Source organism: Vanacampus margaritifer, chromosome 1, assembly GCF_051991255.1.
Source record: "Vanacampus margaritifer isolate UIUO_Vmar chromosome 1, RoL_Vmar_1.0, whole genome shotgun sequence".
Lineage (NCBI taxonomy): Eukaryota > Metazoa > Chordata > Actinopteri > Syngnathiformes > Syngnathidae > Vanacampus > Vanacampus margaritifer.
Genome location: NC_135432.1, coordinates 64,236,965 through 64,262,480, shown reverse-complemented (window position 1 = coordinate 64,262,480; position 25,516 = coordinate 64,236,965). Strand labels below are relative to the sequence as shown.

The 25,516-nt window shown below is 37.4% G+C and overlaps 4 protein-coding genes across 17 annotated transcripts in view; 1 reads left to right on the top strand and 3 right to left on the bottom strand.

Moving 5' to 3' along the window:
• Window positions 1-593: 593 nt before the first annotated feature.
• l2hgdh (L-2-hydroxyglutarate dehydrogenase) lies at window positions 594-11,778 on the bottom strand. The gene is made up of 10 exons (XM_077560538.1): window positions 11,559-11,778; window positions 10,196-10,311; window positions 9,180-9,331; window positions 8,747-8,878; window positions 7,593-7,755; window positions 7,498-7,532; window positions 7,259-7,426; window positions 5,777-5,934; window positions 4,481-4,612; window positions 594-2,630 (listed from the first exon to the last, which is right to left on the bottom strand). Exons 1-10 carry the CDS (start codon window positions 11,642-11,644, stop codon window positions 2,435-2,437), a joined length of 1,338 nt encoding a protein of 445 aa, XP_077416664.1. The 5' UTR covers window positions 11,645-11,778; the 3' UTR covers window positions 594-2,434.
• A 46-nt stretch (window positions 11,779-11,824) lies between these two features.
• Window positions 11,825-13,762, top strand: dmac2l (distal membrane arm assembly component 2 like). The gene is made up of 5 exons (XM_077560526.1): window positions 11,825-11,930; window positions 12,045-12,139; window positions 12,472-12,680; window positions 12,979-13,150; window positions 13,639-13,762. The coding sequence occupies exons 2-5, from the start codon at window positions 12,045-12,047 to the stop codon at window positions 13,751-13,753; spliced, it is 591 nt and encodes a 196-aa protein (XP_077416652.1). The 5' UTR covers window positions 11,825-11,930; the 3' UTR covers window positions 13,754-13,762.
• A 14-nt stretch (window positions 13,763-13,776) lies between these two features.
• Window positions 13,777-23,137, bottom strand: cdkl1 (cyclin dependent kinase like 1 (CDC2 related kinase)). Its single transcript, XM_077560511.1, has 11 exons — window positions 22,855-23,137; window positions 22,116-22,783; window positions 21,092-21,310; window positions 19,426-19,547; window positions 17,723-17,795; window positions 17,473-17,563; window positions 16,700-16,900; window positions 16,480-16,562; window positions 16,332-16,388; window positions 15,593-15,757; window positions 13,777-14,718 (listed from the first exon to the last, which is right to left on the bottom strand). Exons 3-11 carry the CDS (start codon window positions 21,257-21,259, stop codon window positions 14,617-14,619), a joined length of 1,062 nt encoding a protein of 353 aa, XP_077416637.1. The 5' UTR covers window positions 21,260-21,310; window positions 22,116-22,783; window positions 22,855-23,137; the 3' UTR covers window positions 13,777-14,616.
• A 547-nt stretch (window positions 23,138-23,684) lies between these two features.
• Window positions 23,685-25,516, bottom strand: part of map4k5 (mitogen-activated protein kinase kinase kinase kinase 5) — a 34,182-nt gene continuing 32,350 nt past the window's right edge. For all 14 annotated transcript variants that reach the window (XM_077560342.1, XM_077560364.1, XM_077560389.1 and 11 more), the window contains one exon: window positions 23,685-24,476. In XM_077560342.1, coding sequence (XP_077416468.1) covers window positions 24,389-24,476 — 88 coding nt within the window. In that variant the 3' untranslated portion in view covers window positions 23,685-24,388. The remainder of the gene's footprint in view (window positions 24,477-25,516) is intronic.

The window sequence follows — 25,516 nt, the reverse complement described above, 5'->3', positions numbered from 1 at the left end:
AGATTAGTTGTAGTTTGATACCGTAGTTCCTACATTTATTTCCAACTAACAATTTATTACTTAAAACTAATGACACTTCTAATTAAAAATGAAGTTTAAAAAATGTCTTATGCGTCAGATTTTCATATTTATATATATATATATATATATATATATATATATATGTACAAACATATGTGCATAAGCACATATATATTTACATATACTGTATACATTTGTAAAAGCCCCATATAAAGGTAAATTGAGAATATACATACATATATATGAAATAAACATATATGTACATATAAGATATTATATTATTATTATTATTATATATTATCATATTTACAAATACTCATAAAAGACTACCTGTAATTATTTGTACGTACAAATGCATCTTTGTTTCGTAATCATTTAGCATGTAAGTGCTCACACGCCCCCCAGTGGACAAACAAGGTGCTACTCCCAAAATGAAAACATGATCATACTTTAAATAATACAATTACTGGACAGCAAAGGAACATCACCTGCTTCTTAGAGCTGTGCAAGTACACTATCATAAATTTTTATTACTAACAAAAAACGGGGTGGGAATGAATCACAGGTATAAGTTATGCCTTTAAAAAATGACTTGTCTTTATTGTAAAAAAACAACAACAACAGTAACATTCATTTGTCAAAAACAGATTTGCGTTAAAAGCCACGATATGTGATTAACTAAGATGTAAATATGGCAACAATATCCTGAGTGGCACACTGTCACGCTGCAGTTGCGGGACGCTTAGCAAGAAGTTATTATGAAAGAAAAAAGAAGCGTAATTGGACAATGATGACATTATATATATATATATATATATATATATATATATATTTTTTTTTTTTTTCAAAAATGTCAGTAAAGCGTGCGTGAGCATTTCAATTTCAGCAAACAGAAACGACACTGAAAATCCACCCTCACCTAAAAAATACTGCATTTCATTCAAAATAAATCACATTCTGAAAGGCGTGTGCGCATTTTGTTAGTTTGACTTCATTTTAGTTTCAAGATGATTTCATCCTTCTTTGACACGATGACACAAAGTTGAGTGGCTGTTCTCCAAGTACTCCCACATCCCCTACAAAAATGCACATTAACTTAATGAAAGACTCAAAATGATCCATCGGTGCGAATGCGAATGCTTGTTTGTCTAACATTCCCTGTGATTGGCTGGTGACCAGCCCAAAGTGGGTCAGGAACGGGTTCGACTCATCCACCGTATTGAGTAAAAGTGATACAGAAAATGAAATGGACGGATTGATTGATTTGAAGGGTTACTTGCGAGTCTCCTCTTAAGCTGGAAAATTTCATTTTCTGTGGGGTTGATGTTTGGAGATCAACATGGCAACTAATTCATTTTTTTTGGGCAGTATTGTAGTGGGGTCTTTGGTTTTATGACACTGAGATTTCTACAGTGGCAAAATAACTCAATTAAATAGTGGTTAGCACACAGGGCTGAACAATGAATCAAATTAAAATCAATGTTGCAAATAAGTATATTATATTATATTATATTATACGTTTAAGCCACACTTGAAGTCAAGTCAAACTAGAGCTGTGCAATTACTCGAAATTCAATTACAATTTCAATTGTTACGCTCCACAATTACAAAATCAGCCTAATCGTCAAAAAAAAAAAGATTATTAATACTAATTTTGAGTTGATTAAAATTATACATTTGCACCTTTAAAAAAAATAATTAAATAACTAACTTAATACATTTTGTCTTGTCTAAAAATAACTTTTTTTTATTTGTCTTAATATTTTTTAAGCTTAAATATTTTCTTGTTTTGTACCAAAAAAATAAATGATCGTCCTAATCGTGATTTCAATTATTACCCAAAAAAATCATGATCAATATTTTCATTATTTTATTTTTGCTGTCAACAAAGCTAAACGGTTCAGCTTACAAATGCCAGTCCTGTTCGAAAATCTACTTTATGGTCACTTATTACCTGTGTTAAAAAAAATATATGGAAAAAGGACCTTGAAAAATACATTTGTATATTAAATCACAATATTGAGGAAAAAAAATATAAATTTGATAATTTTTCAAAATGGTTCAGCCCCATTAGTGCCACTGCTTCACAGTTCTGACTTTTGTGGTTCCCAACTCGTTTGTATGTTTCCCCCAAAACCCGCATGTTGGCTTTCAAAACTGTCCATGGGTGCGAATTGCAGTCTGAATGTTTCTACAGTCATTCATTTGTTTGTCTCTTTGTGCCCTGGGATTGTCCGGCGACCTGTCCAGGGTCCACGCCACCTCTCGCAAAGATAACCGCAGTGGCTCTGTTCTAAAAAATGGTCGCACCTGAATTGGTGGCACTTAAAATGGCCGCCCCGATCTCCCCCCGCCCCTTCCATTCCCAACGGCGGCGTGGTCCTGACGGGCCTGATGAGAACGGCGGCGTGGATCAGAGCGCAAAGCGGCTCTCCACCTCGTCGGCGACCATTTCGCCGATGGCGAGCGAGGAGGTGGCGGCGGGCGAGGGGGCGTTGCGCACGTGCAGCACGCGGCTGCCGAGGTCGCCCACGCCGCCGTCGAACACAAAGTCGTCCACCAGGTTGCCGTCGCGGTCCAGCGCCTGCGCTCGCACCCCGGCCGGACCCCTGCGCATGGACGCAGACGTTAACGTTCTTTCTTTGCCTTCTTCTCTACTTTCTCATCTGTTTCTTGCTTTCCAGCGTCTTTTTTTTTCTTTCTTTCTTTTAGATTTCTATTCTTTCGATTGTTGCTCTCACTTTTGATTTGATTGTTTTCGATTCTTTTTATTGTCTTGCTTTCTACTCTTATCTCGAGGTTTCTTTTCTCTCACTGTTGATGATCTCATTTTATTTTCTCAATTTAAGTTCCTGTTTTCTCTTGTTTTCTATTGTTTTTCTATTCTTTCTCGCTTTCCATTCTTTTTATATTTTCTCCTTCAATCTTGCTTTTAATTCTATCACTTTTGATTCTGTTTTATTCTCTTGCTTTCTATCCTTTCTTCCTATTGTCACTTATTTTCAATTGTCTCCATTTCTATTCTCTCTTGCTTCCGTTTTCATGCTTTCTATTGTCTCGTTCTATTCTCTCTCATTTCTTTCTATTTCTTTCTATTCCTTTCCTTTTTAATAGTTTCAGTTTCCTCGCTTTCTATTCATTCTGACTTTCTATTCTCTTGCTTTCTATTTGTGCGATTGATTTTCATCGGAGCATTTTTTAATCAGATTAATCACATCTTAGAATTTTGACTAATCACGATTAATCGCTTAATAAAAAAGGCTTTTTTTACCCCCAAAAATTTCCCGCCAAATTTGAAGAGCACCGGTTATGTGTTAATTCTTTTGGCATTTAATGTTATGAGGACGTCTTCAACGTTTTTCGATCCACACGCTCATCCTCCTCTTTTTCTAATCAGTTGATTACTTGCGTAATTTAAAATGGGGAAAAAAATGATCCCAATATTTTGACATGAACAAATATTCAAAATGTGATACGCAAACATTTATTAAATGCTTTACTTCAATGCATGTAATTCTGTTTATTGCTCAAACACAACCTGTGCTACCTTAACTCATTCACTGCCATTGCTGGCTTAAGACGACGAAAATTCATTTTAACTATTTAAATGAGTTTAACATTTTTTCCACTTTTGTTAACAAGAGTATGAAAACCTAGAACAAAAAGTTTTTATTGTGCATTTAGAACAGATATAAAATTTGTGATTAATCGTGAGTTAACTATTGAAGTCATGTGATTCATTACAATTAGGAAATGTAATTGCCTGATGACCTAATTTTTAAAAATCTTTTTTTTTTATAATCTTTTTTCAAAAAAAGAAAAAAATATTAAAAATTAGGGCATTAGGTGATTTCATTTTTTTTTTTGTAATGAATCACATGACTTCAATAGTTAACTCATGATTAATCACAAATGTTATATCTGGTCGAAATCTACAATACTTTTTCCCTAGGTTTTCATACAATTGTTAACAAAACTGGGGTGGGGGGGGGGGGCGGATATTAAACTAATAGAAATAGTTCAAATGAATTTTTGACGTCTATAACCGTCAATGGCAGTGAATGAGTTAAACGAAGCCATCCGCTGTCACGCTAAAGGATCATGTATGGTCACAATTAATAGTGCGATTAATCTGCGTTCATTCGTGATTAATGCAATATTTTTTGTGATTAATTAATCAGTTATTGCTTTGACAGCACACATTTTCATGCTTTTTTATTCTTTCTCTACTGTCTTGTTGTAGTCTCTCATTTTCTATTGTCGCTTTTAATTCTCTCTCAATTTGAATTCTCTTGCTTCCTCTTCTTTCTTTCCCTTTTGCTCTATTCTTTATTTTCATTTTCTCCTCCATTTCAATTCTCTCGCTTCCTACTACTTTTGTTTCTATTGTCAGTTTGCATTCTCTTGCTTTCTATTTTAGTAGGCGAGCGTGTGCATGATATCGAGGGGCCAAACGTACCTGAGCACGTCACTGCGAGACAGTTCGGGAATATACTTTTGCAGGAGCTTGACCTGCGCCCCGATGAAGATGCCTCGGTACATCTCGCCGACGCCGTACGAGATGTTCTTCAGCACCAGCTTCTGAAGGCCTCTGACATGGCAAAAGTACACGAGGAGCTCACCAATATCTTCATTAACAGCAAGAAAATGGAATGTTTATAATAACTGGGGGTGTCAAAATATCAGTAAAATATAATAAAAAAAATTTAAGGCGCGATTTAGGATGGCCTCTTACTTGGAAAGCCTGTAGTGGGGGAATTCCAGTTGTAACGCAGCAGACACGCCCACGTCAAAATTTAGCAGTAATAAATGTCATAGTAATGCATATATTGGTGGAGACTGGGGTCAAGTTGTAAAAAAAAATGTGCAGAATTGCATAAGTTACTTCATGTTAAAGATTACATAGCTCTTGATATGAAAAGAAAAATGCACTGAGCTGTCACCAATGTCTAACAAATCCAATTATGCCATCTAGTGGCAGAAAAATGACCTCAACACAAATCAATACCACACTCGATTTTAACTCAATTTTATGAATTATTATGAAATGAATAAAAGATGCAGCCATATTTATTTTAGTTTAACATTTTTCATTTCATTTCATTTTTTTCAACTTTTATGTTCACAAGAGTATAAAACCTTAGAGATTTTTTTTTATATTTTACATTTAGAAAATATATAAAATTTGTGATTAATCGTATGCTAACTATTGGAAGTCATGCGATTAATAACAATTAAAAAATATAATCGCCTGACACCCCTAATAGTGATATGCACAATACAAGAACTGTGCCGTGCGTTGTAGATCCACACACGCAGTAGGTGAAAATCCACAATTTATATATTTTTTTTCCTTCTACACACTCGAAACATGTAAATGTATGAAAAAAAAAAAAAACATTTTAAACATCATCTTTTTTTCCTCTCCTCCCATTACTGCAATTATATAGTTATTGATATCGATACACATAATATAGTTAGTGTCATAGTCATAGTCTGTTCATAGCGCTTGAACATACTTATAGAAATAGACACTCAAGTTGACATATATTTAAACACCCTCTCACGCCTTTTACACGCCGTACATACTGTACTGTTTATACTCTTTAACGACTCTTCTGGTTAATGTTATGTAACCTGCATTTCGTTGCCTTAAATCTATTCTAAAAAAAAAAAAAAAGGAAAAAAAGGATGGGATTTTTTTTTTTTTTTTTTATACAGTTCTTGTACTGTATCAAAGTAGCACAGAACCGACCTGAAGGAGAGCGCGTCGGCCAGGTCCCTCACGTTGAAGTCATAGATTTTGTATCCTTCCCTCTTGAAGGCCAGAACGGCGTTCGGTCCCAGCCAGATGCTGCCGTCCATGCGCGGTGTGAAGTGGACGCCCAGGAAGGGGAAGCGAGGGTCCGGCACCTGAGAAACACACACAAACAAACACAACCAACGATGGGAATTGTTGAAATGTTTTGTCTCTACGGATAAACTTTCAATACTTTTTTTAATGAAATATTTTTGTCAGGGAAACTTACGGAAGAGGATTAGAGCCAGTCAAGCGAGAAAAAAAGCAGTTTGGCAGGATTCTCACTTTATTCTCAGAATATTCTCAGAATTCTGACTTTAAAGTGAGAATTCTGACTTTATTTTCAGAATTCTTTCTTTGACATTTATTTGAGAATTCTGACTTTATTCTCAGAATTCTGGCTTTAAAGTGAGATTTCTGAGAATAAAGTCACAATTTTCTTATTTTTTTATTTATTGAGTCACGTTCGCCATTCTCAGAATTCTGACTTCAAAGTGAAAATTCTGACTTTATTCTCAGAATTCTGACTTTGAAGTGAGAATTCTGAGAATAAAGTCAGAATTTTCTTAATTTTTTATTTATTGAGTCACGTTCGCCATTCTCAGAATTCTGACTTCAAAGTGAAAATTCTGACTTTATTCTCAGAATTCTGGCTTTAAAGTCAGAATTCTGAGAATAAAGTCAGAATTTTCTTATTTTTTTATTTATTGAGTCACGTTCGCCATTCTCAGAATTCTGACTTTAAAGTGAGAATTCTGAGAATAAAGTCACAATTTTCTTATTTTTTTATTTATTGAGTCACGTTCGCCATTCTCAGAATTCTGACTTCAAAGTGAAAATTCTGACTTTATTCTCAGAATTCTGACTTTAAAGTGAGGATTCTGAGAATAAAGTCAGAATTTTCTTAATTTTTTATTTATTGAGTCACGTTCGCCATTCTCAGAATTCTCAATTCTGAGAATAAAGAGAGAATTCTCACTTTAAGTCAGAATTTTTAAATTAAAGTCAGAATTCTCACTATTCTCAGAATTCTTACTTTAAAGTCCGAAATCTGAGATTTTTTTCTCTCTCTCTTCACTGACCCTAATCCTCTTCCGTATAAACTAAAATTACAACTGTGATTTATTTTGCATTTATCCCTGTTGCTGTTCCCGAAGTATGCAATGTAATGGTTAAATGGCTTCTGCCTGAAATGTTTCTTCTCCATTTTTTTTGTTCCCATCCTAAATGACTTACAGATGTACTGATTGGAACCCTTAAACATACAGGCTGATAAAACAACTCCCAAAATTCCTCCAACCAGAGATACAGAAAGTATCTACTTTTTTTTCTTCAAGTGAGACAGGAAAAGTTTGGAATTCCACTCTGAGCGATGATGAAAAACATGTGGCCATAAAACAAGTTGTTACGTAACATTGGGGGGGGGGGTTAGCTTACGGGATAAATGTTGCCTTTGACCAGGTAGTGCTTGTCCGGCTTGAGGACCAAATAGTCCCCTCTGAAGGGGACGATGCGAGGCTCCCGGCTGCACCCGGAAATCTGCGACAGGCGGTCCGAGTAGAGCCCCCCGCAGGTCAGCACGTAGCGGCAACGCAGCTCGTTGCCCTGAGGGAGCGCATCCGGGAAATATTCAACGAGGCTGACTTTCATCACATTTGAGGCGACAGGCCTCTCACCTTCTTGTCTTTGATGGCGATTGGATATTTGAGTCCTGAAAAAGATATGATGACATCATCAGTAAGGGCACATCGACGTTTCTTCTTCATCTTACCATCAGCGCCCCCTGCTGGGCTCTCGGTGGCCATGGCGATGTCACTGACTTCGTACTGCGTGACCACCTTGCCGCCGGCCTCCTCAAAGTCTTTGCCGTACTGCAGCGCCACCTGCCGCCAGTCCACGATGCCCGTGTTTGGGGAGTCCAGCGCCATGACGCCCTGCCAGGGACATGCACTTCATCGTCAAGTCAATTAACCATCTACTTAAGACGAGCAAACGCCTCCCTCAAATAATCAACTGAAGACAAACGCCTGTCCTCTAAATCACTTAAAATAAATAAACACCTCTCTCAAGCAATTGCGAAATGTGCCAAAAATAAAGACCTCCCGAAAATAAATCATAACATTTGGAAAAAATAAACACCTCTTTTAAGCAAATAATGCTTTCATTGAGCAACTATCAACTTATAACAAATAAATGCCTCCCTCAAACAACCAAAGACAAATAAACACCACCCCTAAAAATGACTCACTCAAGCTACCATCAAATAAATGCCTCCTCTCAATGAATCATCAATTGAGGCTCCCTTAAGCAAATAGCACCTCTCTCAAGCAACCATCAAGGGAAATAAACGCCTCCCGCAAGCAATCGTCAACATGACGCAAATCAACACATTCCTCAAATAATCAGCAACTGAAGACATTTTCGTGCAACCCTGAAATAATCAATAAGAAAACTCTTCCCTCAAGCAACCATCAAGTTAAGACCAGTAAACGCCTTCCTCAAGTAATCATATACAATTTTTTTTAGAGCAACCATTAATGAAAGACAAATACCTCACTCAAATGATCCATTAATACATAACTTCCTTAAGCAATTATCAACATAGGACAAATAAATGCCTCCCTCAAACAGTCAACTAAACACAAAAATGTCTCCCTCAAATGCCATCAACTCAATTCAAATTAATGCCTCCCTCAAATAATCACCAACTAAATATTAATGAATACCGCCCTCTGGCAACCATCGACGTAAGACAAATAAATGCCTCCATCAAGCAATCACCACTGTATGACGAATGCAATAAGCCCCTCCCACAAATAATCAACAACTTTCAGCTGCTTTCCTCTCGCATCCAGCCACTTAAGACAAATGCTTCTCGTTAGCAATCTCCAACTTGAGACCAATAAACGCCACCGGAAGGCTTACCTTGCAGTACGGCTCTCGCTCTCTAATTCCTTTGGCGTCCACGATGCTGAGTCCCGGCACGTTGTTCTTCTGCCCTCGCTCGTATAACGCTTTGAGGCGAGGGATTTCCTCCTGTTCTAATGCCACAATAAGCTGCAACAATACACACACACACACACACGCGTTTGCAATGTTTACACAGTCGACTGGTTGATGATGGGAAAGTAGTGAAATAGCTCTCCCTGTTGGCGGAAAGCAGTGATTGTCGAAGTGAGATACGTGAATTGGTAGTACATGAAAAAAAAAAAAATCACGGCCCGAGTACAGATCAGTTGTCTTTAACATTTTACATTTATGTACAATTTTGTCATATATTTGGCTGTGATGGTGGTTACTCGCAGAGCAAATTTTTAGGCGGTATTTGGAGTGTCGAGGTTACTCAAGTTGAGCGGACCTTGCCGCACTTCTTGTAGGGTATTTGCTTCTTGTCGCAGTAGTCGTAGGCCAGCGCCGCTCCACGCACGCACAGGCGAGCCTTGAGCGAGCCCGGCGTGTAGTAGATGCCGCTGTGGATCACGCCGCTGTTGTGGCCGCTCTGGTGCGCGGCTGAAGGAGAAACAAACACCAAGAAGAAAAGTCATATGTAAACAAACGAATCAAAAGATTGAAAAAACAAACAAAAAAAAAACATTAAAAATAAACAAAATGGGAAATGGCGAACGTGACACAATAAATACATTGAAATTAATAGGGAATTGAATAAATTGGTTCACTTTTACATGGGTTACTTCTTATTTTTATTATTTATTTTATTGCCTTCATTTTTATCTTAGTAGTTTGAGAAATGTATCGCATTGACTTTTTAAATTTGAATTCTGTCAATAGCATCACATTTGTGGAATCAATTAATTATTGTTCATACTATTAATTTGATGTGGTGATTCAAATTTGGGAATTGAAAAGAATTCACAAGAAATTAATTATTACCTTTAAATATATTTAATTGAGTTCCATTTTATTGTGGCAATTGAATGCCTAAATAAGGCAAATTTTGTTTATAATTTTGAAAATTAAGAACAAATTCTAAATGATTTTAAATTATATAGCCATTTTATTTTTATACATTTTATTTTTTAAATGTAATATTAACTCGCAAAATTATTATTTTTTCTGTTTCAATTATCCAACTGAACAAAATTCTGTACATTAATTCACATTGACATTATGTGTTGATAATTTAAATTACATTCACATAAAAAAATTACATTTAAATTATATATATTTTATTTACTTTGGCACATTCATCAACTAATTGCCTGCCAAAAACAGTAATATAATAATTTAAATTTTTATTTTAGGCACATTAACTAAATAAATCACATAATTAATACCATTTTATTTATTGAATCTTTATTAATGGAAATTTGACGACAATTTCATAATTTTTTTTTCAGTGTAATTTCCCCTCACAGAGCTCTTTCTCCTTCTCCAACAGTGTGAAGGTGAGGGTGGGATGTCGCAGGATGAGCTCCCGGGCGGTGGCCAGGCCCACGATGCCGGCGCCCACCACAGCCACATCGCACGTGCTGAAAGACCAAGCGTGTTGATTCGTCACAATAACGTCAATTAAGAAGCGTCCTTACATATTTGGAGGCCCGCGTGTTGACAAAGCGGTTCAACGTCCTGCTGTCCGCCACAACCATGACGACCTTTGAAACGGACAGCGGGGGGAACATCGTGCAACCAAATGCAATTTGAAGAATGAGGACATTCTTCTCCAGTTGTGTAGTTTGTGCTGTGCATGGAAAAAAAACCAGTATGTGTGCTCATAACAGCACACTGTTGTGTCTTGGAATCCCGCACAGGAAGTCCCACAATAAAAAGGATCACTGAGCAAATGTTCAAAGCCTGAAGTAACAGCTCCAATCTTGTGACCTCTGGGAGAAAAAAAAATATCTGCAAAACTTGCACAGCTTCACACAAGCTGATTGAGTTTGTTTGTTGTTGTAACAGTGAAATAACAACCAGACAGTTAATGTATATTGTAGCACGGCAAAATGTTGAATGGGACTGCAAAGCGGTGGAGATATTTTGATATTTTTTAATGAGAATTTTAAACTTTTTTTTGCATTTCATTTGATAAATCATAAATGAACAATAAATAATTAATATATTTTTGCTACCGGCTTGAATGTATATCAAACCCTTGTTTGCAAGCTCTCACCCCTTCGGCTCGCCACTTTGCACGTCATTGGTCCATGTTGAGAATGAGCGCAGCACAGTTGACTAAGGTCAAATAAAATTAAGCACAACATTGTTTTGATTCGTTTATTTGATTTGCTATTGTGATTTTTTTTTAAATATATACATATATATACAATTTGGGGGAGCTTGATCCGCTAATGCATTTATTTCAATGGGCGTCAATTATACGATGATTTTCTAAATTTACGGGCCAGCGCGGTACCGCGAATAACGGGGGGTCAACAGTACAGTGTTGTTGTCAGGGGGCTATTACATAACCGCCCTGCCCAAGAGTCTGCACTCTGCAGACACACTGAACTAATGTGAAACACGTGCGCTCGTTCTTTTGAAGGCGTTTCACGGCATTAAAAACAAAAGCAAAATTATATATAAAAAATTAATAATACTGATAATAAAAAAGAAAAGAAAAGTATATTCGCTGCAGAATCAGATACTACGCCCTTGACAGTGCAAACAAGTCGATAAAAGTTGATCATAGGATAAGGAAAAGTATGTCGTAAATGTACACAAAAAAAGAAGCACGAAAAGAGACACGTGAGTAAATTAATGAAGTGTTTTTATCTCTTACCTGTGCAAGTGTCTTGTGCAGGTGTCATTTAGCAACTTAGCGCTAGCACCCTTTAAAGAGCTTCTTGTTCCCACGACCCGAAACATGGCAAACTTCTCGTCAGAGTATTGTATAAAAAAGAAAAAAGGACTAAGCTAAAAGTGTTTCCAGTGATCGTTCCGCCTTCTCTTGTCACTTTCCTCCTCCTCTTCCCTTCTCGGGTCATCGATGCCCGCAAACTTCCCCCATGAAACCCAAAACTCGCGTCAACTCCCGCGAGACTTCCTTCTCCGTTAAGCAGCCAATGGGAAAGCGCGTCTTCAGTGACGTCGCACGCCTGATAAAATGGCCGCAGTCGACATGTATATAAACAAACCTGCTAAAGCTTAAAGGGTAGGTTACAACAGTTGTACATTATTGAACTATTTAACGGGTTTTGAAGGAAATTGGCCAGAAAGAATATGTGATATGACGTTTCAAAATTAATTCAATGTGTTAATATTTCAGATGAAGCTGCTGGTGAAGGGGGTGCAGTCTGCTCTGAAGCAAAGAGAGATTAGCCGGAGACATTTCTGGGGATGGCTCAATGCTGTTTTTAACAAGTACTCATATTCATAATATTAATCGTATATTTTGGTTAATAGGTATTTTTTTTAATTTATCTACAGAAGAAGTTCAAAGTATGTCTAAGGATCAGTGTCTCCAAAAGGCTCAGATTTTTGTGGCTGATGAATGTCTGCAAGTTAGGGTGACATTGTGCTCATTTATTTCAGGCACTTGGCCCTTTTATTTTTTTTTTAATTGTTATATATTTTGATATGATCATGTAAAATTATTTATCAAATTTCCTTCTTAGTGTCACACACACATACAACTAAAACAAATTTATATTTATATATATATATATATATATTTATATTTTCCTTTTTTCCAGGGTGGACTATGAGCGCATCAAGGCTGTGGGTCCCGACCGGGCGGCGTCAGAGTGGTTGCTGAGGTGCGGCGCCAAGGTGCGCTTCCTAGGTTTGGACCACTGGCACGGGGACTACAACATGCTGCCCACCGGGCCTCTGGGGCGCTTCAAGATCCAGGCCATCGACGCCACCGACTCCTGCATCATGTACAGAGGCTTCGACCATCTCGGTTTGGGAACCGCTCTACAAAAATCCACAATATAGAGACCATACATCGGGCGTGGGATGTATGACAGAAATGCGGTTTTAGATATGGGCAACATACATGCTCTTAATGTATTTCATTCTTTATAATACATTATTAATGCATGTATAAAAGAGGGCTTGAAACGAGCAGCAAAATAACCACATACTGTCATTTTTTTCCAGTGAAAAGATCTCTCGCATAAAAAATTGCCATTCAAGGACGGCCCAAAACTGCTGAACCGCTTCTCCTTCCTTGACGCCGTTGCGTTGCATCTGTGCAGAGGGTTTGCAGCACGTGGAGGAGGTGAAATTCCGCAAGTGCATCTACATCGAGGACGCGTGCTTGGAGCGGCTCGGCTCGCTGGAGAACCTGCAGCGCAGCGTCTTCATCATGGAGGTGGTGTCGTGCGGGAACGTCACCGACAAGGGTCTCATCGCTCTGCACAAACTCAGGCAGGTCTTTTTTTATGTTTTTTATTTAATTTTATTGAAATAAATAAAAGACTTTATAAAAAAAATAATAATTTCTATTTTGTAAAAATAAAATAATTATTAATTTAAAAAAAATAAAATAATATTAATCAAATACATTATAAGTTTTTAAATTAAATATATTATGTAGTACAATTGTGGTTTAAAAAAAAAAAAGTACATTAATTTTAATTATTTGTTCTAGTGGAAAAATAATTTTACTGTTATTATATTTCATTTGAGGCAATGTATTGTTGTAAAAAAAAAAAACATTTTTAAATTTTGTAGTAAAGCAAGTTTTGTTACAACAAAATGAGTACTAGTGGACTCTGCAATGCTGAACATGTATGACCGGAACATTTAATTCCAGGAACTACAAATACCAAGAAGTAATAATTTGTGGAATTTTAGAATTGAAAACAGCTTTTAACTTGCTGTGCGGTTTTTTTTTCTTCCTTTTTTTTTTTCAGGAATCTGGAGTACCTGTTCCTCAGTGACCTGCCTGGCGTCAAAGACAAACAGAGCACCGTGGAACGTTTAAAGACGGCACTCCCGCACCTTGATCTTCACGTGGAGCTGGACTAAAAACAACAACAACAACAAAGCACTTTACTGTTGACACCAGTTTATTTATCATCAACATTGGTCATGTTAGCTTTACGCCACTGAGGCTCCTTTATGCTTGCTTCTCCGCAAACATGAATGCCCGTACGCTTCCAGGTGGCCATTTTGAGTCTGCAGTTTGTTTGTTTTTTTTGGGCCGTGGCTTTTTCTTGACACGTTTAGCTGCTTAGCATATTTGTAATTAATAATTGCATAGTTCATTGTTTTATGTATTCAGTAATGGGGAAAAAAACAAAACCTAACTAGATAGATTCCAGTTACCGTGACTTGGATGACCTACACGGAAAACTGAAACAGACTAATTGCATTTCCATTCATTTTAATGGGAAAAGATGATTTGAGATGCAAGTTTGTGTTACGAGCACGGACACACAATGTACCGAACTCATATCTCAAAGCAGCACTATTTGAGGCTAACAATTTTGTGTCTCCCCCACCACATTTGATCCAGAGCTAACGGGACATAAAAGGAGCCTTCAATTGGGGCACTCATATTTTAACGATTAATTTGGCATTTCCACAACGAAACGGCTGCGAACGTCCATAGCACCACGTTGGGGATCATCTCGACTTAAGTGCTGTTTTCAATAAATATCATTGAAAGTGAAAAAAATAAAAAAGTGGTGTCCTACTTGACTTGCGGTGCAGAAGATTTGGCAAAACCTTCCATGTCGTTTACGAGCGGAGCGCAAAGTGACGCTCCTTGTCCGCCATCATCTAGCTAACATTTGAAAATGATAACAATATGACAAAAAGTCACCGACGAATGTCGGTCGCTCAGCTCCAGCGTTTTGCTTCACTTCCTGAGTCTTGTTGATGAGCTTCTAGATGTTGGGCAGGTGGTAGTTGAACTTGCTGAGGTGGTGGTAGTACTTCTTGGTATCCGGAACCGGGAAGATGCTGCTGCCCGTCAGCTGAGGCAAACACTGACAACCACAAGCCATAATAGCATCAACTTCAGCAGGTCAGTCATATGCTCAATATTGCGTGAGAGGGAGTCATCAAGGCTCATATTTCAGTATACATTTTTTTTTTAATTTTAAAATTTTTATTTTTTATTTTTCTACAGTAAAAATTATACTTTTAGTAGTATGTTTTGAGTAAAAATATTTTAGATACATTTTTAATGTTGCTACAATTTTTTTTCATTTAATTTGACTAAGAAAGTAAAGAATGAAAAAAATATATATAATAGCAACATTTTTATAATAACAAAATAATGAAATTTTATTGAGTAATAAAAATGTGTATTTAAGTATTTAAAAAAATGTTTTAGTAAAAAATAAAAGGTTTATTTTCAGAAAAATTAAGTATTTTGTTTTTTTCCCCCTTTGAGTGAAAAATATTTAGTTTTTAGTACAATATTTGTGGCAAAACATTTAATTTTACTAAGAAAGTAAACTATAAAATAAAGAAATTAGTTTCTAATAGCAATATTTTTGATTGTAGTTTAGTATTTAAAAATAGTAAAAAAAATTATTTTCAGAAAAACTAGTATGTTAGTATTTTTTTCTTTGAGTAAAAAATATTTGGTAATTTCTTTAGTACACAAATATTTTAGTAACATTAAGTAATATATTTGAGAAACGTTTTAGTAAATATTTTTTTAGTATGTTATGAGGAAAAATTGTATCACTAAGTAATATTTCTCATTTTATATCATTACAACAGAAATATATGTAATTTTAGTACATTCTTGATTTTTTGATGCGAGTAATATTTTGAACGTCGTTTCGGTGCAAATATATTGCACATTAGCAAAATCTCCTCCTTGTCTTTCCATAAAAGAGCGTGACTCACCCCGGCGGGCAGGTGTTTGCGCGGCAGGCGGGTCCTCCTGTTGCCGTGGCGATCGTGCCCCGCGTTGCCGTTGGCCTGGTTCCTGTGTCTCAGACTGTCAAAGTAAGGATGCTGCAGCAGCTGCTCGCACGGAAGACGCTCGATGGGGTTCATACGAAGGCAAGCCTGTCCACAGCATCATCAAGAAGAATTTGGAGTATTATTACTATTGTTTAGTTGACTTGAAGGATTAAAGGTATTATATTGTGTGACGGCCTAAATAAGTTATTCCCTTTTTTTTTGTATTCCTCCCACTTTTTTGACATTGCCTTTCACATAATTCATCCGATTCACATAATTCCAATTTCAACATTTTACAATAATTCACGGCATTGGAGCTAGTATTTTTCTCCTTACAAATATTTAGTTTGCCAAAAATTCAACATTTTTCAGTACAGGCTTTCCAAGTAAGGGGCGGTCATAAAAAAAAAAAAAAAAAAGAGTGGTGCTAAAGGAACTTTAAATTAACGCACTAGTTTTAACCCCCCTAGTTAATTTATTTATTACAGTAAATTGTGAAATAGCATTTTAGGTATACACAAATGAGTCCATACAAAATAAATCCATCCAATAAATCATACAAAAATATATTAAAAGCGTAGCCAAAATCAATTGATCAAGCAATCAAATCCACCCATGCTTTTAGTGCTAATGCTAATGCTAATGCTAATGCTAATGCTAATGCTAATGTTGCCACTACCTTCATGAGACTGAGCGTTTGGTGGGTGAGGTTTGGATATTTCAGCTCCAGAGGTTCCTAAGATGGCGACAAAAAAAATGTTAAGTTGCGAATGTGTTCAAACTTGTCACTGGAGACAAATTGTGAGGAGTTTTGATGAGGTTCGGACCATCTGTTGAGGTTCCGGGATGGACAGGCCGTGGAAGAACTGATTGGTGCTGAAAACCTGTTGATGACGACAGATCAGATCTCCTGCAACACACAAGGACAAAAATCAATATTTGAAAAAACAACAAGATAAGACTCATGTTTTTTTCTCTTTTCATGTCTGTCAATTTCGAACCGAGGAGGAAAGCTTTTTAGTCGTTTCGTAAAAGTGCCAAGCTGACCGAGGGTTTTGCGGATCAGGTAGAGCTGGTCCATGTCGGACTTGCCGGGCCACAGCGGCACGCCGGAAAGGAGCTCGGCAAAGACGCAGCCCACGGCCCAAACGTCCACGGGGGGGCCGTACTGCGTGTCCCCCACAAGCAGCTCGGGGGCGCGGTACCAGCGCGTGGCCACGTAGTCCGTGTACGAGTCGCACGGCCCCGCTGCGTGGCAAACGGAACACATCAGAAGGAACGCTAAATTCAACAATCAAGCAATTCTTGAGGAAAATAAATACAAAACTCAACTATTATGTGTCGAGCAGATGTAAAAAAAAAAGAAAAAGAAGGTTATTTTACTAATGGTGATTATTTTTTATTTTATTATTTACAATAAATCAATACATTCCTAAAATGTTGACAAAATCGATACATTTTCACTTTATTGTAACATGCATGACAGCTATGTAAAATAGTTTTTTTTTTATAATGAAAATTTATAAAAATAAATAAAATTATTTTAAAATTATTTAGTTTAAAATCAATGTAATTACAATTGACCATTTTTTGAATAAAATTATTATTTAATATTGATAGTGTTTTTTTAAATTATTATTTATTATTATTATTATTTATGAATCAATTATTTAATAAGATAATGGAATAAAAAAAAGTTTGAAAATTAAGAAAATAAATATATAACTACATAATAAGACCATAAAAAAAAATTAATAAATGTATTCTATTAAAAGGAGTCGAGGGAAAATCCGGCTAAGGTCACGTGACCTGGTGCTTACTGAGAATCCTGGCGAAGCCGAAGTCGCACAGCTTGATGACGTGCTGTTTGGTGATGAGAATGTTTTCGGGCTTCACGTCTCTGTGGATACACTGGCCGGGCCCGGTCAGCGAGCGCACGGTAAAAAAGGGGCCCAGGGGTCAGCGGGCGGCGTGTTTGTGCCGCCGTGCCGAGGCGGGGGGAAAGGAATGCTTGTTAAAAAAAAAAAGAGGTGCCGCAAAAACGTGTGAAAGCGCGCTCGCCTTACTCACGTTGTGCTTGTGGCAAAAGTTGACAGCCTGAAGCGTCTGCCACGTGATGCTCTTCACCAGATGCTCAGGAACGCTGCACGCAATAACAACAACAAACATTTTCAGTAATGTCAGATGATGAGTCTATATAAAAAGTCTACACACCCCTGTTCAAATACAGTTTTTGGGATATTCAGGAATATGAGAAAAGGGAAATCACTTCACCACTTTTTTTCCCACAATTCATGTGGCCCATAACCTGCGCAATGCAAAGAAAATAAACACTAGCAATAATATGGTTGCAAAAGTGTGCACACCCTCTATTTGTGGGCATGCTGCTGTGTTCAGAATGAAGTCAAGGTGCAGCGAATTATGAACAGTTCCAATTAGAGGTCAGTGTTAGCATCAAACCTTCAGGTTAGAAAGCAAAAGCAAAAAAGAAAATAAATCAGGAAAAGCTGACGAGAACATCCGAACTTTATTTTGGGTAAAGCGGACACACTTTGAATGGTTCCAAGGGTGTTCTGACTACCATTTAGTAAGTAAATGTGAACACAGTCACATTGCACAAAAAATAAAAAATAAATAAAAATGGCTGTTGAAGGTTTTTGTGATATCACAAAAAAAAAAAAAAAAAAGATAAATGATTTCAAAATGTTTTCTCATGATAAATAGCCTAAAATTGGTATTAACAATAAAATATATATCTTTTATTTTATTAAAATTGAATTCAAAATGATATTTTAGTTAGTTATGTTTGTATTTTTATTCAAATTAAAATGACATTTTAGTAATATTTTTGATTTGAGGAAAAAATACTTCTGTATGATTTTAGCAAAATTACATTTTTATTTATAGTAACTAGTAATTTAGTAAAAACTGCAGAAATAATCTTATTTTAGTACTAATTAAAACGATTACCGGTACAGTTTCTTTATTTTTCCATTTAATTCTACAATAAAAAAAAGTGTGATGTTACATTTAAGAAGCATTCATTTTAGTTTGAGGAAATAAATGGCTGAAAAATGATGATGTCACGGCATAATATTTAAAATGTTAAAGTTAGATCACGGCATCCAATTAGAGACCGACGATATCCTGTTCACGACCACTGTGATTTGCTGCGCCGCCTCCGCCGCCTCCGCCGCCACGTTTACCGAATATGGATTCATTGCCGCGCTCCGAACGCAGCTGTGTTGGCTCAAGAGCCGCCATCTTTTCGGCGTCGCCACGGAAACGCCCACCACGTGACGCGCAATACATATTAAGGTCCGCCCCTCCCGAAAAGGCGGCTGACGGCGCCCCGTCGGCACAGAACGTCGCCGCAAACATTCCCGCGGGGAGGGTCAGCTTCCCCGGGAGACCGCCAACACAAAAGGTGGGAACATACAGTATGTCACGGGGAGATAATCCAAATGTACACAGCGCCGCACCGCACCGCTCGTCAGCGGTGAGCAAAATAGTCGCCATCATAGCAAAAGAAAAACTGAATTTTAAAAGGATAAATTGGAACTAACTTTGAATGGCCGTGTGGCGTCCCACAAGGGTCAGTCCTTGCACCCCTTTTGTTCAGTCCGTACACGTTATAAATGTTGGCTATCACGGTTATGCAGATGACACTCAGCTATATTGATCAACGTCCTCAGATTACAGCGGTTCCATTCATGTGTTGCGTCACTGTCGGGGGGGGGGGGGGGTGCGCATGTGGTGCGCGTGACGCTGACCCTCGGGGGTGTCGGTCCAGCTCATGGAGCACCGTGTGGTCGCAGTACTCGAACACCAAGTGAAGTTTCCTCTTGCGGCGGAACACCTCGATCAGATTCACCAGGTTGCTGTGTTTCAGTTGCTGCATGGGAGTGTGTGTACACACACACACACACACACACACACACACACACACGCACACACACACACACGCACACACACAGAAGTGAGCGAAAGTCCTGTAGTAAGACATCCACCTTCCTACCACTAAATCCAAAGTGTTAATAGGCGGCCATAAAGCTGGCGTCGCCCCCGGCAACAGCCCCGGCTACCCCTAACACCCCCACCCGTGCAGGGTCCTGCCGTATTTATGGTCTGCCACTCCCACCCGCCACCGCTTGACTAATTAAGCAGAGCGGCTGACACTTGGACTCAATGTGAGGCGGCGGGCACGCTTCCAAATTGGAGAGCCCAACTGGGATTCCAGCTCACACACACAAAAAACAAACAAACAGTTTGTGCATTACTTTAACTAATTAAATATACATTTGACAAGATCATTTTTATACTGGTGATAATTTTGTGCATTGGACATAATTGATAGAAAAAAGTAATTAAAATAATAAAGCGTTGCTTCCAAAGACCCTTTTAATAGGTTTTGTAATTTTCTGTATTTTTTTATTTCTCTCATAATTTTGTTAATTTTTGAATATGTCCTATAAACCATTACTAAAACATGATAAAAAATAATAAATAAAAAGCACAAAATAGAAGTACATTTCTTTTTTAATAAAGTCATTAATTATGAATGAATCAAAAATACTATGAGACAAAAGTGTGATTTTACATTCATCATTTTGACCCCCCCCAACCCCCCAAATTTAAATGGCATTTTCTTTCAAATGTATCTTTTTATTAATCTACCTCATTTGACTAAAACATAAGTTATTTACGACGTGTCAAAACATGTTAGGATGCCAATCTTTTTTCTCAAAATATTTCCAATTTAAATAATTAATTAAAGGGCAAGTCAACCCCCCCTCTCAAAAAAATCTTTACAATAATGTTCTATGCCACGCCATTAGTCTACACTACAGTATTTTGATCAATATTGCGCCTGTGAAATTTTAAGTACGCAGCAAAATCCAGCCGTTTTTATCCATCTCCGGGGGGCGGCCATTTTGCCACTTGATGTCGACTGTCAACACAGTTACTGTAACGACCAATCACGGCCCACCTGTTTTCTGAAGCTGAGGCATGATTGGCTGTTACTTGAACAACTGTGATGTCATTGTTAGTCGACATCTAGTAGCAAAATGGCCACCCCTTGAGCTAGATAAAACAAACAAAAAAAAACTGGTGGATTTTGCTGCTTAACTCATATTCCACAAACGCAATATGAATCCTTATACCTTGTTTAGACTTGTGGGGGCACATACAACCAATTCATGTAAAGAAAATCTTTGGGTTGACTTCACCTTACAGATTTTTTCTACAAAATTATTATTTTTTTTAAATATATATATAAAAAAGTGTATTTTTATTTATTTATAATAAAACAACATTTTTGGTGCATATTTTAGTTTTCATTTAACTAGTCTAAAACCCACTTACTAGGCACTTCATTACAAACATCAACCATTTATGTGCCTAAAGACGATGCTGAAATGATGCGTGTGTGCCGACCTTGAGCATCCTGATCTCCCTGAGCGCGATCTTCCTGATAGTGGGGTCATCCTCGGATTCCACAAACTTCTTGATGGCGACGATCTGTCCCGAGTCTCTGTTGCGACATTTGAAGACCACGCCGTACGAACCCTCGCCGATCTTGCCCATCTTCTCGTACTTGTCCATGCTTCGATGCAAAACATCAGAAAAAAAAAAGAAAAGAAAAAGAAAAACTCTCTGGAAAGCAGAGGAAGACAATTTGTTAGGTAGACCAGCAGTGTATAATTTGAAAAAAATCGGAATATTACGATAACAAAGTTATATTATAATGTAATGAATTTAGATTTTATTTGAATATTAAAGTTGTATTATAAGAAAATAGTCGTAATCTTTATGGAAACAAAATTGTAATACAGGAGTTGTAATTTTACAAATTTGAATGTTGAGAATAGCTGTAATTTTACAAAAATCAAGTGGCATCATTGCAGCAAAAAGTCATAATTATCCCACCAAAAAAAACTCGAATTATGTGAAAAAGTGGCATTTTATTTAAAAAAAGAAAAGAAAATTGTCATAATTTTACAAAAAATAAAGTTGGATTATTACAAACATAAACAATGTAATCACATGGGGAAAAAAATGCTACGTTACGTTGAAAAATAATTACCATCCATAATACTTCAAAACGATAGTGGTAATTTTTTAAATTTCTTAATACGAGGACGAACAAGTCGTATTGTTTGTTTCCCAAACAAGTTTGTAGCTGTAATTTTACCCCCAAAAAATGTTAAATGAAAGACAGAAACAGAGAGAGAGAGAGAGAGAGAAAAAAAAGTAGTCAAGTGTAAAGTCAAAGTAGAATTCTATACTGTAAAACAATGTCCATCAAAGCTGCAAAACAAAAACAAAAAATCTCAGGGTTTCGTGGCCGTCCACTCAAGGCACAGCACGCTGGTATACGTCACCAACAAAATAAAGGCAGTCTTTCAATAAAACACTTACAAAAAATACTATAGCACAAAGATGAAAACACATCACTTACTCTTTTGGAGGTGATGAAGCAGAAAGAAAAAAAAAAATCTCCTGAGATGTTTTGTTGGAGTGAAACTCAAGAGGCTTCCTCCTCTCTGAGGCGCAGATGTGATGTGTGGGAGGAGGGTGGGGGGAAATCTCCCTAACATCACACACACGCGCGCTTCTATACAAAACCCACATCCACTCACACCTTCACAATAAAACACTTCCTTTGCACATCAAATTCACAAAAAAATGCCGCAGCGGTACTAAGGTCACACTGATAATTCGACATTTGCCATGTGACAAATGAATAGTATGGTCCATGAGACATAAGCCATTACATACAATGGATGGAACAATGATAAAGTGACACATATGACTCGACTTCAAATTAACAAAATGTTTTAAGTTTTATGTTGCTGATGTTCGAGAGGATGCTCAACTTGATTTAAATTCCACAAAATATACCATGTGTCAAATATGACTGTGGAGGAGACAGTCTACATGAATGCTCGTCTACTTGACGCTACTACAACACGATTGCCTTTTATTTTGAAGGCAAGGGCGCTACCTTTCTCGGCACCGCCCCTAACACGCCCACCTTGACACATCTTCCCGGTCTACGAGCCAGTCGTCGTAGCAACACCCAGGGAGGGGAAAAGAAAGAACTCGGTGGATTTGTCTGCCTGAAAGCTGCAACAATGAAGACATTTAAAAGCAGTTACAGACAAAACAGCAAATAAAACTAAACGACTAAATTGTACCTTTTATATGTCGCGGTAGTGGGGCCTTCCTGCTTGGAGGAGGTTGATTTGCGCATATTCCAAAAGGTCGTGTCACACAGAGACCAATTAATGCTTCTCGGGGGCATCGGCACAAGAGTGGCAGCCTAAACGGGGGAATTAACGGAAACTAATTCCCACACGTCCGCTCATCAACACTCACACACATAATAGCATGTTGACAGGTTATTTGTTTAAAAATAGCCCGCAACAATTTTCCTGGCGAAAGAACTCAAAATGAAACGATTTTGACTTTTCCTGTTGACACTTTTCAACACACCTACTTTTCTCAGTGAAAGATTTCAACACACTTTATTTTTCATTGCACTTGAAAGGGATGTGCTTGTTTCAACACCCACACTCTTTTCTTTCACCAGCAAGGGAATGTTGGGAGTTTCAACTCAGGCCTGACCAATAAAAGCTTTTAGTTGTTTTTTTTTTACACACCGCAACATAAGACGAAGGTAATGACATTCAAATATACCCACAGTCCAGTAAGTATTGTGTAATAAAGTAATAATAAACTACAATTCCCAAACAACTGCTAAAAATGAAAACCCAAAAGTTGACAAAGGTGAAAAGGAAGGAAGTTTTCGCCATTAATGTAGTTTTAGTTAACTGTAACATGTAATCATTTTTAAAAACGCACACTTGTTTTTATTTTGTTTTGCCATCGAAAACATTTTTCCCATTTTACTTTATTTCTTCAGTTTTCAATAACTAATAACCTTGGTCGGTCCATGCTTTCAACATGCACACTTTTCCCCACTGACAGGTTTCAACATACATACTACATATGTACACACACCATGTCAACAACAGATATTTTTTTATTAAAAAAAAAACAAAACAAAAAAACTGCATAGATTAAAACATTTTTGCAAAGGGAATGCAACGATGTTGACAGAAGCACGACATCCCTCATCTTGTCCTTTTAAATTACAAAAAAAATAAAGAAAATGTACAAAAGTGCTTACACGGTGCAAATAAGAAGGTAAGTCTATAAAAGAGTAAAAGGGGTAACTTATTTGTACATTATATTCAAGATTTAAAAAGGATGGATGCACGACTATGTTACAACGCAAGAAGAACCCAAAAGCTGCTCAGAAGGCTGGTTATTAGGTAGTCAGACATACCCGAGGTTAATATTAATAATAAATATTGCTTAAATAACGCGCGTGTGGCTCAGGTGGTTGTGTTGCTCTGCTCGAGGTGGCTCGCAGAAGCTCCAAGCCTCGGGGCGCTAAAATCTCCCAAAAAGATACTCACCAGTTTTAATGGCACTTAAGATACCTCCAAATATGCGGATGTAAATGTACACACACAAAAAGAAAAAAAGAGAGACAGTTCTTATTGGTGACCTTATGCTGTGATGGACGTTCCTCACGGGCTCCTTGTGAGCAGCCGGTTAGCTCAACGGAAACACAACATGCCGTGACAGGAAGTTCCTCTTACGCGAATTATATATATATATATATATAAAAAAAAAAACATATCTGTGGTTCCACCTGGTAGATCAGTAACTGTTCTCATGACCTGCCAGGATATAGAGGTTGCTCAGCGCCGTCGGGTTGTCAGTTGGTCGGCTCTCCAGAACCACCACCCTGGACGAAAGGTGGGAGAGAAAAAAAACAAAAAAAGTTAACACAAAGGGGGGCAAAATAGGCTCAACAAAAATAAATAAAATTCCCACCCTTCAAAGTCAGCTGTGTCACTGCTCTGTGAGAAAGGCACCGAGTCGAAACCAGGTTCGGAAAATTTTCTGCCTTCTGCGGCAGAGTCACAAGCCCCTTTTACGCACCCGCCACCAAGAACTGTTTTTCACCAATGACACTGGATGCAGGGATGTGATTTGACCAAAGTGAAATTATCTGAAAATTTAGCCGGGGGTCTGCTAGGTCCAGGGCAGTGCCCTGGTGGGGGGACAAGGGGGCCCCCCGGAGCTCATGGGTTTTCCGTGTTTTTAAGTACTTTCAATGCAAACTTACATGACCAAAAAATAGACAAAACAACAGCATAAATTTTCAATGTACAGTATATTGAACTATCTCATATAAAATGGCAGTTTTAGTCAACTCAAAATCAGTCACATTCAAAAACATTGGACTGCCTTTGCTTTTAAAAACTATCACTGAGAATATCATCATATCTAACTAATGTGATTACTAAGTTAACACATAAATAATGTTGAAGAGTTCAAATTTCATGAACAAATAATTGTATCATGACTAAATGAAAAGTAACTCATATTAGAGCATACCACAAATGTCTTTGTTATAGCAGAAGATGTTATCTGTCGGAGTCATGTGCATACACAATGAACTAAAAAAAAAAAAAAAAAAAAAAAAAAAAAATCGGAATTTTTTTTTTGGGGGGGAGATAAAAAAAAAAGCGTAATTCTGCGAATTAGCGGAAAAATCACATCCCTGTGGATGACACCTGGCAACCTTTGGCCTTCTAAGGCAGGATCAGGAGGCCCTTTGGACCCCTCAAAATTCCTTGTCTCAAGGTTGGAGATACCACAGGGTACACCTTCAGATGGTATGAAGGCGAGCTGGGAAACTACAGTCCGCCAGATGAAATTACATAGCAGGCGTGAAGACGCGCTCATAGGCAGCTGGCAGAGAGAAAAAAAAAAAACATT

Excerpts from the sequence above, each read along its gene's own strand:
- l2hgdh (XM_077560538.1), bottom strand. The coding sequence starts at position 11,644 with ATGTTTCGGGTCGTGGGAACAAGAAGCTCTTTAAAGGGTGCTAGCGCT. Across the intron at positions 7,427-7,497 it reads TCGCCATCAAAGACAAGAAG|GGCAACGAGCTGCGTTGCCG; the intron begins GTGAGAGGCCTG and ends GCGCTCCCTCAG. Across the intron at positions 5,935-7,258 it reads TCAAAGGCAACATTTATCCC|GTGCCGGACCCTCGCTTCCC; the intron begins GTAAGCTAACCC and ends TGTGTTTCTCAG.
- dmac2l (XM_077560526.1), top strand. The coding sequence starts at position 12,045 with ATGAAGCTGCTGGTGAAGGGGGTGCAGTCTGCTCTGAAGCAAAGAGAG. Across the intron at positions 12,140-12,471 it reads CTCAATGCTGTTTTTAACAA|GGTGGACTATGAGCGCATCA; the intron begins GTACTCATATTC and ends CCTTTTTTCCAG. Across the intron at positions 13,151-13,638 it reads ATCGCTCTGCACAAACTCAG|GAATCTGGAGTACCTGTTCC; the intron begins GCAGGTCTTTTT and ends TTTTTTTTTCAG.
- cdkl1 (XM_077560511.1), bottom strand. The coding sequence starts at position 21,259 with ATGGACAAGTACGAGAAGATGGGCAAGATCGGCGAGGGTTCGTACGGC. Across the intron at positions 17,796-19,425 it reads CTGGACCGACACCCCCGAGG|CGTTCCTGAGCATCTGGTGA; the intron begins GTCAGCGTCACG and ends TATTGCGTGCAG. Across the intron at positions 16,563-16,699 it reads CCTGATCCGCAAAACCCTCG|GAGATCTGATCTGTCGTCAT; the intron begins GTCAGCTTGGCA and ends TGTGTGTTGCAG.